Source organism: Rhinolophus hipposideros, assembly GCF_964194185.1.
Source record: "Rhinolophus hipposideros genome assembly, chromosome: 4".
NCBI classification, from domain to species: Eukaryota; Metazoa; Chordata; class Mammalia; order Chiroptera; family Rhinolophidae; genus Rhinolophus; species Rhinolophus hipposideros.
This window is the reverse complement of record NC_138050.1, coordinates 61,833,116-61,850,094: the sequence shown is the minus strand read 5'-3', so window position 1 is coordinate 61,850,094 and position 16,979 is coordinate 61,833,116. Positions and strand designations below refer to the sequence as shown.

Here is a 16,979-nt window from a genome sequence, read left to right as displayed (position 1 = left end):
AACATTTTCAAGAGTTTCAGTACATCACAGGAAGATTTGCTAGATTGCTGAAGAAGATAGTACATGGAACTGATCTGTGGTTTATTTCTTTGAGAAAATTAAAAACTTCACTCTGTGGTTTGAAATCACTGGCTTTCCTCAGAGCCTAAGAGGCATGTAGCCTACCCACTGGCTCTTGAGGAGACTTTCCTAAAATTAGTTCATTTTATTCTATTGCATACTTTTAGGTTTCAACAGTAGTCTTTCTACTTCTAGTTTAGATACTATTATTATCTACAAAATAGGATATAATAATACTATTATCACAATAGTATCTACATAAAAAGGACAATATTTGGAGAAATTTAGAGAAATGAAAAGGGATTAGGAGAAACTCTTGAATTACATTGGAGTGCCACATTTTGAGTTATGAATCTTCAACTCAAGCATTTCCTTCGTATAAAGGGCAGCGGTAGATTACTTTGCTTGCTTTCATGTCTTGTCTTCTATCTTTTAAAAATAATCTGTGACCTTTAAAATAACCAGTGAGTCATGATGGGACTCTGACCAGTTCTCATCACTTGTTTTTTCCCTCTTAATATTTTAATGCTGTGCTTTATCCCCCTTTCAGTTTTACTACCGAGGTTACCTAATTCAGTCTAAGGCTATCTTTATATTGGGCACATCCTTTCCTATCTTCTAATTCTTTCTGTTACTTTTTTGCATTTGTGAAATAAATGATTGTAATCATGGCTATTTAGTATATGAGTGCTAGTGGTTTGCTTATGTTGAAAGAAAGGGAAGCCATAAACTTGAGGTGAAATAAAACATAAGAAAGAACCAGGGTCATCAGCTTTATAAAGCTTTTGGAATTTCCCTGAAAAATCCCTTCTGAATCACCATGGAAACCTCCCATAAAACCTTTTTCCCTCAAGTGCCAGCTTCTAAAATAAATGGAATTACATATTATTAAAGTCTCTTGGTTTTCTGTATTGTGTGGTGATTCATCAGTATTGTTTTTTATTAATTTTATTGAGATATATCACATTTTAATTACATTATGATTTTGATGGGCCTTTCTGAGTTTATCTAAGAGTTGAATTGACTATTGATTCCACGGGAAAATATGTTCCTGGTTCTAAATAACTGAATTACGATCAAACCTTCGAACGTATCCATTTGTAAGTTGTGATTGTCTACGTGTCATACCTACTCATAGATTTCTCTGTTTTACCTCTGTGTTATATGGTGAAAATGAAATCGATTGTCTTTTATGTGGTTCCCTCCTCTCTCACATCTTTACTTCTCTTCTGGAAACAGGAATTTATGCTGCCAAAGGAGGAAACTAACCGCTTTGAGCATTGATGAATTAGAGGTCTTTTACATGATAGTAGCTCTTGTTTATGGAGCATTCTTTCCATGTAGTGGGCACTTTGTGAATGTTATTTCTAATGCTAATTCTTGGGTTAATTATTTTCATTTAAATTTAAGAAACTAAGGATTAGAGTTTGCTCAAGGTCACAGAACTACTGAGTGGTGGGCCTGCTTTAAATTTAGGTTCATTTAACTCCAAAAACTGTGGATTTTTCATTATACTTTGGGAAAACTAATGGGATTAAAGGATGAGAGCTAAAATTTGAGTCACCACTTTGTTTAAAGTACTGTAAAGCACTTAAGCATGTTATATGTGGAATTAAATAGATAGCCTCTTATCAATGACAGGTGAGAGACAGTTAAGACTTAATATGTTACTTCCAAGTACTTGTTTTTTGGTTTTCCTTGTCTCCCTCATTCTCAATCCCGATGTTTTTCCTTTGACCTTTCTATGTTTAAAGATACAGGGCTCCTGATCCCCAGTTTATCTTTAACCCCAGAGACAGATAACAGTAATCAGTGGCCTTGATTTGCATTAAAGTTTGATCATTTTACTGGATCAAAGGTCCTTAATACAGTGAAGCCAAAACTGATTTCTTAAAAGGAAAAGAAACTGTAAATCTAAAACCTGTCCTTTAAGAACTTCCAGATTATTCGGATTTTTTTGGCTGTCTTTCTTACAGTCGCAAATCATGCCCAACTTAAATAAAATTTTTTTGATCCTCAGGTCCACCGTACTTCAGACCTGCTTTTTCCACAGTTTCTACAGCTCAGTAAATGTCACTCCATTCATTCAGTGACTAAAGCTAAAACCCAAGATCTATTCTGGTGCCTTTTTTCTTGTCATCCTATTGTCAATCTATCAATAGATACTGTCAATTCTTCATTCAAAATATCTCCCATACTGACTGCTCTCTATCTTTACTACCAACACTCTTCTCCAAACTACCATTGTCCTTGCAGGGACTATGACAATGGTTTCTCTACTTCTTTAATACTTCAAAGCCATTCTTCACATAGCAGTCAGTGTGATATTTTAAAACTCTAAATAATAAGGACACATCCATCTCATCCCACCCCATCCCTGCTTTCAACCTCTCATGGATTTCCATTGCACTTAGATGAAAATCAAAATTCCTTACCCTGACTACAAAACCTGAATGATTGGCACCTGCCTTTCTCTCCAATCTCATTGTATCTACGCACTTCCTTGTCTCCTATATACTTCAGTCACACTGGCTTTCTTGAACACACCAAATTTCAGGGCCATAGAATAAGGTGTTTTTTGGAGAGGGAGAGGAGCCGGGAATACTCTTGCTGATATCTTTACATGGATGGCTCCTTGTTACCTTTCACATCTTGGCTTACACATCATGTCTTCAAGAGAAGACACTAATATTACCACTTGGTCATTCTGCCATCCATATTCTAAATCTCTGCATAGTATTCATGACTTTTGGTTATTTCTCTTGTTTATTAACTTTTTCCTCAATATATTATTTTGAAAAATTTCAACCGTATAACATTTTGAAAGAATTTTATAGTGTGTACCTGTATACGCACACCAAGATTCCACTATTAATCTTTTGCTAGATTTGCTTTATTACTTTTATCTATGCATTTGTTAATCCATCTCATTATAATTGCATTTCAAAGTAAATTGCAGATACCAATGTGCATACCCCTAAATACTTCAACATACATGTCATTAGTTGAATTCGGTATTGATTGAATTCAGTAATACAATCTTACTTGAGGAGAAATTTATATACAGTAACATGAACACATCTTAAGTCTTTATTAGCTTATTTTGATGTATACATACATCTGTATAACTGCAAAACCTACCAAGATAATGAACATTACTGTCACCCCAGAGAATTCCCTCATGTTCCTTATCAGCCAGTCCTCACCCCACCATGTTCGGAGGCAACGTGTTCTCAATTTTTATACTAAAGATTAGATTTTTAAAAAATGAGATAAAATTTAAGTACTATAATATTTAGCTTTTCAAAATGTATAATTCAGTGGTTTTTAGTGTATTCACAAGATTGTGCAACCATCACCACTAATTCCAGAATATTTTGTTTACCCTCAAAAGAAACTCTGTACCCATTAGTATTCATTGCTTATCTCCCCATTCACTGGCAACCACTAATTTTCTTTCTGTCTCTATGGATTTACCTACTCTGGATATTTCATATAAATGGGATCGTATAACATGTGACCTTTTTTGTCTGGTTCTTTTACTTAGAGTTATGTCTTCAAAGTTTATCTGTATTTTACCATGTGTCAGTATGCCATTCCTTTTTATGACTAAATAATATTCCATTGTATGTATATACCACATTTTGTTTATCCAGTCACCTCTTGATGGACATTTGGGTTGTTTCCACCTTTTGACTATTGTAAACAGTGCTGCTATGAATGTGTGAATATATGTTTGTTTGAGTATGTGTTTTCAATTCTTTTGGGTATATACCTAGTTGTGGGATTGCTAGTAATTCTATGTTTAACTTTTTGAGGAACTGCCAAACTGTTTTCCCTGGCAGCTGAACCACTTTACATTCCTATCAGCAATGTATGAGGATTCCAGGTTCTTCACATCATTGACACCACTTGGTATATTTTTTTATATTATAGCCATACTATGTGTGTGAAATGCTATCTCACTGTGGGAGATACTGGCAGAGTGGATAAAAAACATCCAACTATAGGCTGTCAATAAGAAGCTCACTTTAGAGACAGAAATAGATTGAAAGTGAAAGGATGGAAAGAGATATCCCATGTAAATAGTAACCAAAGAGAGCTGTGGTGGCCATACTAATACCAGAGAAAATACTTAAATCAGACTTCAAGCCTAAAACTGTTACAGGAGACAAAGAAGACATTATATACTGATTATTATACACATATATGCACCAAACAGCAAACATCCAAAATATATGAAGTAAACACTGACAGAATGGAAAGGAGGAATTGACAGTTATATGATAATAGTTGGAGACTTCAATACCACACTTTAAATAATGATAGAACATCTATGGAGAGGATTAGTAAGTAAGTAGAGATCTTGAAAAACACTATAAACTAATTAGACCATATATATGTGTGTATATATACATATATATATGTGTATATATATGTATATATGTATATGTATATACATGTATATATATGTATATATGTATATATATGTATAATATATATATATATATATAAATGTATACATACATATGAAAAACATTTCACCCAGCCATAGAAAAATACACATTTTCCTCAAGTAACTATTAAAAGCAAGGGTAAAAGAGAGAATGATTCAGAATTTTTAAAGGAAAAAAGGGAATAATATCAAATGGAGAAGTATCTCATAAAGTTCATTCCTTGTCTTGCAATGTTCCCACTACTTAGATTGATGTAGAAATATCCCTCTGTCCCTTTTATTTAAATATCTTCATGGATTGCTCTTCTCTTAAAATAATGTGAGGTTCCCTGCATTAAGTAATGTCATTTATCCTTGCAAGTAATTGTTTTATATTCATTTGGTTACTATTTTATAATAAAATTGACCATGGGTTAGTTTCCTTTATATTTCTAGTATTTAAGACAATGCTCATTACATAGTATGTATCAGCAAGTGGTTATTTGGTGAATGAATTCATATAGAAATGTATACATATGTCTACAAATCGTACACATTTTAAAGTCCCCCCCCAATATTTATAGATAAGGATTTGATAATTATCCTTTTCCATACTTATAATATTTGTAATATCTATAATTTGTAATAGTATTTTTTTAAAAAAATTTATTGGGGAATATTGGGAACAGTGTGTTTTTCCAGGACCATCAACTCCCTGTCAAGTCGTCGTTTTCAATCTAGTTGTGGGGGATGCAGCTCAGCTCCAAGTCAAGTCGTTGTTTTCAGTCTAGTTGTGGAGGGCGCAGCTCACTGGCCCATGTGGGAATCAAACTGGGGATCTCTGTGTTAGGAGCAGGGTGCTCCAACCACCTGAGCCACCGGGCCGGCTCCCAAATGTCAACTTTTGACCGAATCTTTCTTTTCCTTTTTCTTCTAATTTCTGGTACCCATGACTTGTACCCATCTTATTATGCAGAGACAATAAGAAAGAAAGGGGGTTGGGGGATGGGTGAGAAAGGTGAAGGGATTACGAAATACAAATTGGTAGTCACAAAATCTCACAGGGATGTGAAATACAGTATGGGGAATAGAGTCAATAATAGAAAAACTACGTATTTTTTCAGGTGAGTACTAGACTTACCAGGGGGATCACTTCATAAATTAAATAAATGCCTAACCAGTGCACTGTATACCTGAAATGAATATAAAATAGTATTGAATGTCAACTATAGTTAAAAAATTCACGGGATGTAAAGTACAGCATAGAGAATATAGTCAATGGTATTGTAATAGCTACTATATACAGTATCAGATGGGTAGTAAACTTTTTGGGGTTATCACTTTGTGAGGTGTGCAAATGTCTAATTATTATATTGTTTTGTACATGTGAAACTAGTAATAAAAAAGAAAAAGTAGGGATGAGGGACTGGGCTTTTTTGATATTATTTAACATCAAATATTAATATAGAATTAATGGGGAATATTCATTTCCCTCCTCTTCAAATGGCTAGGTCTTGTTTCTCCATAGCATGGTGACAGCATAAAATATGTATTATCTAAAGTTTAATGACTACTTTGGCATAAGAAATTGAGTAATAAACCTCATTTTTATATTATTTTCAATTGTAGCTCAAAATTAGATTAAGTTTGTGACTATGATGTCATTAACTTCTGTCATTTTCTCCCTCTTTCCCAATTGTTTTGTATTTGGCTTGTTAGATTTTTGTCAGGGAATCTTATCTTCCTGGGTTATGTGTATTCACAGGTCTAATGCAGCACTACCTCCTTTTGGGCGACCATATTGTATTCCCCTTACTATATATTGGCTAACAATTTCTCACCTTTTCTGAATATATAATAATTTCTGGTTGACAAATTATTTTATGTATTTTGTTTCCCCATCTAGCTTCCTGTGACCAAGGACAATTTCCCAATCTTATTTTGAACCTCATGAATTACTGGATAGTCCAGGGTCCATAGTAAATGACTAAAATGAGATTAATACTGTAATCAAAATAACTGCAAATTTCCTCATTCTCAGAGAGAGCTGAAAATAGTAGAGATATGGGGTGTGGATATCATACCTCTTGTGGTTTCCTGTTTACATGGATGAAGAGTTTTTGATGGTGAATTGATAACGTGTTTTTTGGGGAATATGGACCCATTTGTTTAAAAAAAGACCTTAAGTTGTAAAAAGGATTTCTTAGGCATGCCCATTTCTAATTTTTAGATACTATTTCTTCACGGCTTAAAAATAGGCTAATTTTTCTTTACCGATTTCAATTTAATTCCTTTATGTGACATTCATGTGAGGCTGCAGCATTGAGTGAGGAAAATATTATTTTTGTCAGTGTCATGCAGGAACTATAGCTTTCTTTTTTCTTTCTTTTTTTTTTTTTTTAAAGATTTTATTGGGGAAGGGGAACAGGGCTTTATTGGGGAACAGTGTGTACTTCCAGGACTTTTCCCAAGTCAAGTTGTTGTCCTTTCAATCTTAGTTGTGGAGGGCGCAGCTCAGCTCCAGGTCCAGTTGCCATTGCTAGTTGCAGGGGGCACAGCCCACCATCCCTTGCGGGACTTGAGGAATCGAACTGGCAACGCTGTGGTTGAGAGCCGACTGGCCCATGTGGGAATCGAACCGGCAGCCTTCAGAGTTAGGAGCATGGAGCTCCAACCGCCTGAGCCACCAGTCTGACCCTATAGCTTTCAAAAGTATGAAGCATAACTTGCCCCCAACTTATGTTTTCAGTTCTCGTTTCCTCTGTCATCCTACAGATCCTCTTCAACTGAATTGTTTCATTCATTTCTTAAACTTGTCTCTTGCTTCCCACCTGTTTTATTTCTGCTATTCCTGCCTACACGTTCAAATTCTGCTTTTCCTTTATAGCCTCATATAAATGTCCCTTTTTAGAATATGCTTTTCTTATTCCCTTTTATCTTACCTTCTTATGATCCTTTTCTCTTCTGAATTCCCAGTGATAGAATTATTTGGGTACTTTCCCTCTTCCTATATTATAAGGCTCCCAATATGAAAAAAGTATGTTAATCTTTCTTCTCTTCACTGCACTTAGCAATGCTTGTAAAATGCTATCCCACATAAATCTATCCCATATAAATATAACGAACATTGGAATTTTAAAAATTGAATTAATTATGAAACATTTAGGAAGCAAGTGCCATTTTAACTAAGTTGAAGTTAAGAGTGGTGTTTTGTGGTTTAGGGGTCAAAGATCTATGACCTTTGGTCCTGTCTTCCCTTTTTCTCTAAGATCCTATAGCTAGAGTTTAGTGCTAATAGAGCATCACAGGCCAGGAAGAGTCCTTTAAGGGTTCACTACTGACCTCTTCTTTCTTCAGAAAAAGGCTATAAACAAGTGGTCTCAGACATGAGTATTTCTATCTTGTTTTTTCAGAAAACCTCTAAACAACTAGCCTTTACAGCTTTTTTTGGTAAATTGCTATAGGTGACTCATGCTATCAAAATTTTTAGTTTATAATAACTAATCTAAATATTCAATCCTGTTAACTAACAACAATTTTATGGTTTTATTTTCTCTTACAAAACTTCAAAACTTACAAAGGAAATGCCCTTTGTTTTGGGCCTTCGTATTTTTTGTATTTTCATAGTATCCACTAGTATACGCATTTTCTGTTGAGTGAATGGAATAGTACAATAGCTTCTCCACTGATATCAGCAAACCCTGGAACTTCTGCTCCACACCATAATATAATAGTCATGGCTTGATTTTTCCCAAAACCATCATGTCACTTCTTGCTGGTAAAAGCTGCAGGGGTTTCCTGTGACTTTTCAGATAAAAATACCTTACGTACCTATAAATCATTACTTTTGAAACAAGGGAGTTTAATTTGTTATGCATGCAAACAGCAGTTCTGGGGAATCATAAAGTGTGTGTGTGTGTGTGTGTGTGTGTGTGTGTGTGTGTGAATACTGTGTAAGTTGCTTCGTACATCTTTGGTTAATACTGTATCTACTTCCATTTTTGGAATTGATTGTCAAATTATTTATGTTTTCTTAGCTTCCTATTTCATTACAGGGAGAATGTTATGTTTATTAATATAGTCTTTCTTTTTTGAAGTGATCATATACTCATTTAAAAAATACATACAGGATCATTACACTGGTGTTATTTTCCTGACTCTCAAGAAAGGAACTTTTAAATAAATTAGTTATTGTCTTCTGCGTTATTGAACATGTGGTCAGTTGTCATGTTCATGCATCCAAATGATCAAAGTCTGAACTTCTGTCTAATTCTTCCCTGCTGTTAGGCTACCCTGTCATGATCAAGGCCTCAGCAGGTGGTGGTGGGAAAGGCATGCGAATTGCTTGGGATGATGAAGAGACCAGGTGAGATGCTGTCCAAAATATACTTTTGATGAAAATTGCAGTTACTAGAGTTTTATTAAACTGACAGGTAAACAGATACCAAAAGCATAATGGAATAATTACAATAACTATCTGATTTTTACCCTTTTAGATGGGAAAAATGTGAAATTATGCAGAAACTTCCTTATTTATATTTTTGATGATGATTATCATAGTATTAAAAGGTTTTAAAATTTTTTGAACATTAACAAAGGATTGTCTTTTTGTTTTTACTATGTATTTAAAAAAGATCGTCATGCTGTTTTCTAGGTAAAAATTTACTAAGATTTGGCTGTACAGTTCTGAATGTAGTAAAAGATTTGAACCAAATATTCCCTTCCCTTTTCCCTCCCCTTCTTTTGCCTTCCTCCCCCCCCCCCCCCGCCCCCACTCCAGTTTAAGCCTTTGTTTCTCAGTCTAGTTGTGTAGGACACAGCTCTCTGGCCCATGCTGGTATTATGAGCCTTGTGCTTCCCCCGGCTGAGGCAGTCGGTCGCTGGTCATCTGCTCACAGCAGCTCATGGCAGCTCTCACCGGCTGCCGGCCCTCATGCTGGCCGCTGGCCACTGGTCACTCATGCTGGCCACTGGCTACTGGCCATTCCTGGTGGCACATGGTAGCCCACGGCAGCCCAGCTCCAGGGAGAGCTGTTATTTACAATCTTAGTTGTAGAGGGCGCAGTTCACTGGCCCATGTGGGAATTGAACTGGTGACCTCTGCATTAGGAGCACAGCACTCCAACCACCTGAGCCACCGGGTTGGCCCTGAACCAAATATTTTTAAAAACACGCATAATTTCATTTGTTTATGTATTACTCAATATGCACTTGCTTTTCTTTGCTTATCTATAAAAGTAGTAAACTACTTTGATAATTATATGGTGTGAAATATATTTCCTTTCGTATTTGAAATTGTTCTATGTCTGTTATGCAGTGCACTCTGTTGTAAATTTAGAACACTAAATTTATTAGTAATTTCAGAAATTAAAAGTAACTTTTAAATATTTAAAAACCCAGTGCATTGATCATATCATAGTGATTAGAAAATATTTTTTTGAAAAACTGCCTTGTATGAGCAGATTTTAAGGGACTCTGTTCTTTTTAGGGGACCTTATTCTTATTTATTTTCAGGTTTAGCAGTAAAAGGGATTTGTGTCATTTTTTTTGGAGGGAGGAGATGAGATTAAAAAAATTGCTGAATACTTGTTAATGTTGCCTTTTCTGCATTTTCTCTACCTAGAAGTAATTTGATCTTCCAAATGGTTAATTCTGCTTTCTCCCTTTCTTCCCTTTTCCTTCCGTCTCCTTCCTCTTTCCTTTTCCTTTCCTCCCCTCTCCTCAAAATCTCTTAAAGACAGAAATCTGGAGTAGTTGATGTGAAAGTTGTCAAGTACAACCCTAATTCAGAAATTAGGTTCTAAAGTGAACGAGTTAGGTAAAAATTTCCTAGAGGCACTACATAACCCTTTAAAATCTAATGGGAAGACACCATGTTGCAGACTACACATATAGTTTTAACACTAAAAGAAAATTGTCTCAGAATACTATCGTTTCTTTGTTTGAATGTCTGAGAAAGTAATTGGCTTATGTTGTGCGGTAATGATATATGACAAATATGGGTTTTTAAACCTCAGTCTCACTGAGTGGCACTGATACCAGATATTGGCTGACATAACATCAGATTCTTCTCTGCAATCTCAAGCTTACCCAGCAAGTATCAACTCATTGCATAGATGGCAGTATTTGTTGAGAGCCTACTGTGTGACAGGAACTTTTTAAATAAGATTCCAGGAATAGAGCAATGAATAAAAACAAACAAAATAATTTGTTCCTCCATGTAGTGTATATAGTAGATCAGGAGTTCTTAACCTTTGAATTCACAGATCCATAAAATTCAGGTGCGGTTCATGCATCTGGATGAGGAAGAAAAGTACATGTTTCTTTCACTGGCATCTAATAGGAATTTTGTGTTTCACCTAATATAGGCAACAAACTAGAATAGCAGTAGTATCTTTGGATGGAACTTTTTACCACTTAGGAAATCAAATACAGACAGTATTATCACATTACAGTTGTAGATACCTCTAAGTTACAATGATTATTAGACTTGTTGGAACTTATTAATGAATAAAGAACTACATACATTATATCCCAAAATTGTTTTTAAAAATATTTTGATACCTATATTTCAATATAATTTGTTTCCTGTGCAATTATATGCATTTTATTTTAGGCATTTTAAATCACTTTAAGCCTTATTTTGACAAGAAGTTCATATGCTGCCTGATTCTGCAAAAGATCCATGACATAAATAAGATTCAGAAATCCTGTTCTGGTAGGAATAGACGAACAATGAACAAAATCAAAGGAAATCATATACTATTGTGGAAGGTGATAAGTAGCATAAGAAAAAAGAAAGGTGGAAGGGAAGAGCAGTGGGGAAGGTTGGCGGGAATTCCCATTCTAACAGGATGACGGAGCTGTCCTAGCTGAGAAGGCAGAGGAAAGGATCCACGCAAGGGGAGAGTAAGTGTGGAGGATTCGGCGCTAGAGCGTGTTGAGAGATCTAGGAGCAATAAGGTGGTAGGTGGTGAAGGGAGAGAGGAGCAGAAGGAGATGAGGCAAGGGGTTTTGGGTGCAGTGGGGGCAGATTATGTAGGACCTTGTAGGCTCACTGAGTGGCACTGATACCAGATATTGGCTGACATAACATCAGATTCTTCTCTGCAATCTCAAGCTTACCCAGCAAGTATCAACTCATTGCATAGATGGCAGTATTTGTTGAGAGCCATTGTTAAGTGAGATGGGGAGCATTGGAAGCTTTTGAGTAGAGAAGTCACAATCATGGAACTTCAACAAATTACTAACATTACATACAGTTTTTTAATTATAGAAGATTTCAAACATACAAAATGGTAGAAGAGTATAATGAACTTCCATATTAAATAGTTATCAAGATTTTGTGACTTAGGTTTTAAATGGATCACTGTTTGCTATCTTGAAATAGACTTAACAAACAGGAGTAGATTCATGAACTCTAGAATCAGGGAAACCAGTCCAGAGGCTGTTGCAATAATCCATGCAAGAAAAACAGTGATGGTGGCTTTCATTGGTGTTATGGTGGAGGTGATAAGAAAATAGTTTAATTCTGAATGTAGAGGCAGCAGGATTTACCGAGTGACTGAATATAGAGTGTGAGAGTACTCAGGATGATTTGCAGTTTCTTGTTTAAGTTATCTTGTTTTTTTGCACTTACTCTCTCTTTGGTCTTAGGGTTGATTTATATGCATTAAATACTACGTATGCTGCAGCACTTCTTTGCTTGAAAATTTCTTAGGAAAAGCTGTGAGGTTAAGGTCAGAGTGATGGTTTTTATCTGAAAAATTGAAGAATGCTTAATTGAAGAATGATCTGGTTCTTAGCCTCTCTCTGGAACTCTGGCTTGATTCCTTTTATAGTGGGGATTTACTTTTATATTACAGAGCATTGGTTGACTATGTGAAATATTTGAAGACAGACTGGCTGGTTGCTGTGAAGCAATCACAAGGGGAGGAGGCAAGCTTAGTCCCATTTTTACCACATAATCCATTTTATTTGGCTTTTGTCTTTCAAAATTCAGGTGTTGAAACTATTGCTTGTGCTTTATTTATATAACTCCATGGGTGCTTGGGCTTCCTCACTGTATTGTGGCTGTAAGGCTTCTTACATAGTGACCCAGGGGCCCAAGGGCAGTTATTTCAAGTCCAAGTGGACGCAGTATCATTTTTTATGATCCAGTCTCAGAAGTCACACAGGTTCCCTTATTCACACCATATTCTGTTGGTATACCAGTTAGCACAAATTCTTCCCAAATTCAAGAGGAGGGGAATTAGACTCTGGGAGCAGCAAGAAGAGCACATGGAATGGGTGATACCACTGTGAGCATCTCTGGGAAAGACAATCTGCTACGGCTCTTTGTAGAAAAGAATGATGTAATAAAGACATTAAACACAACTTAATGGTTTTATAAGAGATATGGATTTTATGAACTTCAGTTTTTTCTTGTTGTTTTCCCTTTTTGTATGTATGGCACTTAAATGGCAATTTCACTAAAAACCATAGCACTTGTTTTTCATTATTCTTCATAGGATATTAGATTTCTTATCAGTCAGTCATTTCTTCAGGGCTACTGTTAATAACATGTTCTTTTATGGTGGGGATTATTCTTCAGTTTCTTGACAATGAAATTTGCTGTGCTGTTGTTAACCTGTGGATTTTAATTTAGAAGTCAGAAAGCATTATATTCATTCATATATCTGGCAACTTTTGGTAAATAATTTAACCATTTCTTGGCCAATAAATGGCATTCAAAATGTGTTCAAATGATTAATAAAAATACATACCTAAATAATTTTCTACCCACAAATGTTGCTCTTTTCAACTTGATAAATAAATCATCTCTGAAACTTTGTTGAGATTAAAAAAAGTATCACACTATTCAATTTAATGATACATGCTTCTCATTTTAAAAAGTTGTTCTATATCCTGTTTGTTTGGAAAAATCAAAACTACTTAAAAATTGAGAGAACAGTCCAGAAAACACCTAAATATTTGTCTTCTAGAGTCACCAACTGTTAATATCATGCCATACTGCATCTACTCATCTCTCTCTCCTTGAGGAAGAAAATGTTTTTGCATTTTCCACAAAAATTTTAGCATTCTTTGGAAGGAAAACTTAGTAGCAATTAATTACTTTATTATTTTATCCTAGTGTCTCCCTCTTGTAACTTCTTTCCTTGTCTTTCTCTTGTAACACCTTTCCTAAGTTTTTTTCAGGGAAATAGCATCTAACCTCTCTTAGAATCTTTAAAACATCTGACAAATTAAAAAAAAAATAGTGTTTCTTGTTATTTTATTATAATTAGGTGAGAAGTTTGTTGAAAATAGACTCATATTTTCATAATAACCTCTGGCTTTCTTTTCCCAATACAAATTTAAACACAGTGCTATGGCTAAAATGGATAATTTGTCATGTCTGTATTTTGGATTACCCTACTAGACTTTAGGTGGAGGCAAATTGTTTTATTTTTGTATTCCCATCACCTAAATATGTACAAGGCACATAGTTTCGTGATTAGTAAATATTTCTTGAATGAATGAGTGTAACAAATTTATGTTCTCAATGGAATTTTCCATGAGCTCCAAAATATGTTGGTGATGCTTTCAAAGTTGATACGTAATATATTTGGGTGACTTTGATTTTTTGCTTGTGGTGTTCTGTGTTTAAATGCAAAAATGAAAACTCTCAGTCATTGCAACAGAGATAAACTATAAAGTGCTGTGTTTTTCTTTGTGAATCATCATATACCATCAAATAAAAAAAGATGGTTATGTGGTATTGAAAACAATGATTCATTGTGCTTTAGTTTCTTTGAGGTTTGTAGCCTCCTGAGATCTAAACTCCATTCCCCTAAATCAAGGAAGTAATGAAGGACTGAGAAAACCTGATATCTTTTCCCTGAGAACTCCTAGAAATAGGATTTCTTGCAGTATGTTCTGGAATTTATCTTCTAGTCAGTTTACTTGTAACGTTGTATTTTTCAAGCAAAAAACTAAGAGATAGTTATTGAGATAGTTATTTCAAATATTGCCAGATGGAGTGTTTACATATTAAAGGACTATAAGAATTTTAATGTTGTACATCAAATATAGGTATTTAATCTGAAGGTTAAGAAACTATTAATTATATGGGAATTATAAAGAATTAAATTTTATATTCTGAATGTATCAATGAATAGGAAATAATGTAATAATATACTGAGTTTTCGGTAAGCAAGTTTGAGTATTCAATAGATTGAATGAGCCCATTTTATAGTGTGTGAATTTAGTAAGCATATTTAATAATAACAATTTAAGTTAGTATAGGTTGGGAATAACGTATATATAGTTTGGGAATAACATAATTAAGTCCATATTTTTATTTTGAAAATTGTACTTTTCTATTTTAATTATTAATTTTGAAAAATTTTAAAGAAGACAATATAATGATCTGTATGGTTGTATGAAGGCAACCACATTTAAAGATGTTTATTTAAACTATCAGGAAATGTTCTTAAGGATCTATTGTATGTTCATTTGCACCGAGTTTTGTTTGCTGTAGTTCTGCCCCAGTTGTGCAGTTGGCCAGATTCTTTACATTTTTGAGTGTGTCTTCTGACTTTTGAGTCAAATGGATATATACACTTATATTTATTTTATTAGTGGAATTTAGGTATATTAGGGTTGAAGAAGTAAAATTTTATATGATTTGTTGTATGCTTTATTAAAAATATCTCATTTTTAACAGATGGTGAAATAAGTATCACTGTTCCTGTTTAAATATAAAATCTAGAATCAAGGAAGTTAAATCACTCATCCAAGGTCACAGAGCTCGTGAGTGTAAGAGTTGTAGTTCAATCAAAGTTAACTTAGTTATTTGTACATTGAGATTTTCTTTGCTTTGTTCAGAAGTAAGCCAAAATAAACATATAATTATTTTTATTTTATATTAAGGGTTGCATTTGTTTTGTTTGTTTGACTGTTCTTCTCTTTTTCTTTCCAGAGATGGTTTTAGATTTTCATCTCAAGAAGCTGCTTCTAGTTTTGGTGATGATAGACTACTAATAGAAAAATTTATTGATAACCCTCGTCATATAGAAATTCAGGTTGGTTCATTTTAAGATGCTTTCTAATTATTATAACATTAAAATAACATAATTTATTCCTATTGGAAACATATCCTTTCTTCCATTTAGAATGCTTATGAGTTATTCTGATATGCTTGACTAAGTACGAAATAGAGGATATACATAGAATGGATCACCTACCTTTGGAATCTGATACACTTTTTGACAAAGTACCAGAATGTTGGTTCTAATGGGGAATGATAAAAAAGTCCAGTTCTAGAAAGAGGCCATCCCAAGATGTCTGACCAGGCTGAGACTCATTCATTTTTCTTGGATTGGGCCATTTGAGGTCGTTTTTAAAAGAAAAGTGCCAGACTTGGACTCTTGTATTATTTCAGTTCACCATATGTCTGCCGGGTTCACTGTGATAGGTATTCTGCTATGAGCTGGTTGTATAGAGATGAAGAAATCATTTCTTCTACTCAGATTAAGATTTTAATCCAACTGTTAAAATGGTTGTGGGAGTGTGGATTTCAGCAAAATGAAATGGGTTTCTGAAATAAAACGTAGAAGAAAAAGAAAACAAATCTGCTGAAGTTTTCGTTTTTTTGTCAGAAATGCCTTCGTTCTAATGTTTGACATTATGGCTATGAATTGATGTGTAACAATTAAATTGATTAAATATCATATTAGAAGTCATACTGAAATTTAAGTATGTCTTTTTTCTTAATTTGATGTGGACAGAGAACCAGAAAACTAAATGGAAGGCTATTTGCTGCCCTTGTCCCTGATAGGACATAGTATAACAATTAGATTCTGTCATTGTGTTTGAGTATCATTTTATGTAGACATTATTTATAGGTAGATCTTCAAATTTTCCAGAGTGGGAAAAAATTTGCAAACTTTCATATATATAATCAGTTTGCATTTTTAAAACATTAAACATGACGTATTTCTTTCTGTGACTAGCATGTTTTATTTTTAGATATTCTAAATTGACATCACACATATACAGTAAAAGCTACAGATCTATGTGTACAGTTCAATAAAAATTTTTATATATACATATGTCTGTGTAACAACCATCCAGATCTATGCAGGGAACATTTCTTTGTATAAAAAGATTCCTTCATACCATTTCCCAGTCAATCCCTCTCCTTGGCTACGAAAAGTAACTGCTATTGTGACATCCAGTATCAAAGACTATTTTTGTTTGCTCTTAAACTTCATATAAATGGAATCAAGCCGTACATACTTGGTTGTGCCTGTCTTCTTTCACACACCATCATATATTTGAGATTTTTCCATGAGGCTGTGTGTTATCATTAACTTTTAAAAATTGCTCTATGGTGTTCCATTGTTTGAATAACCCACAACTTATACATTTTCCTGTAGGTAGATCTTGGGTTGTTTGTTTTTGGATATTATAAATAAATTGCTATCTTTTTATGGACATA

At 34.3% G+C, this 16,979-nt stretch overlaps 1 protein-coding gene across 2 annotated transcripts in view; it reads left to right on the top strand.

Moving 5' to 3' along the window:
• PCCA (propionyl-CoA carboxylase subunit alpha) overlaps positions 1-16,979 on the top strand; it is a 359,957-nt gene that overhangs the window by 132,809 nt on the left and 210,169 nt on the right. For both annotated transcript variants that reach the window (XM_081046031.1, XM_081046032.1), the window contains exons 9-10: positions 8,783-8,861; positions 15,459-15,561. In XM_081046031.1, the coding sequence (XP_080902157.1) occupies positions 8,783-8,861; positions 15,459-15,561 (182 nt within the window). The remainder of the gene's footprint in view (positions 1-8,782; positions 8,862-15,458; positions 15,562-16,979) is intronic.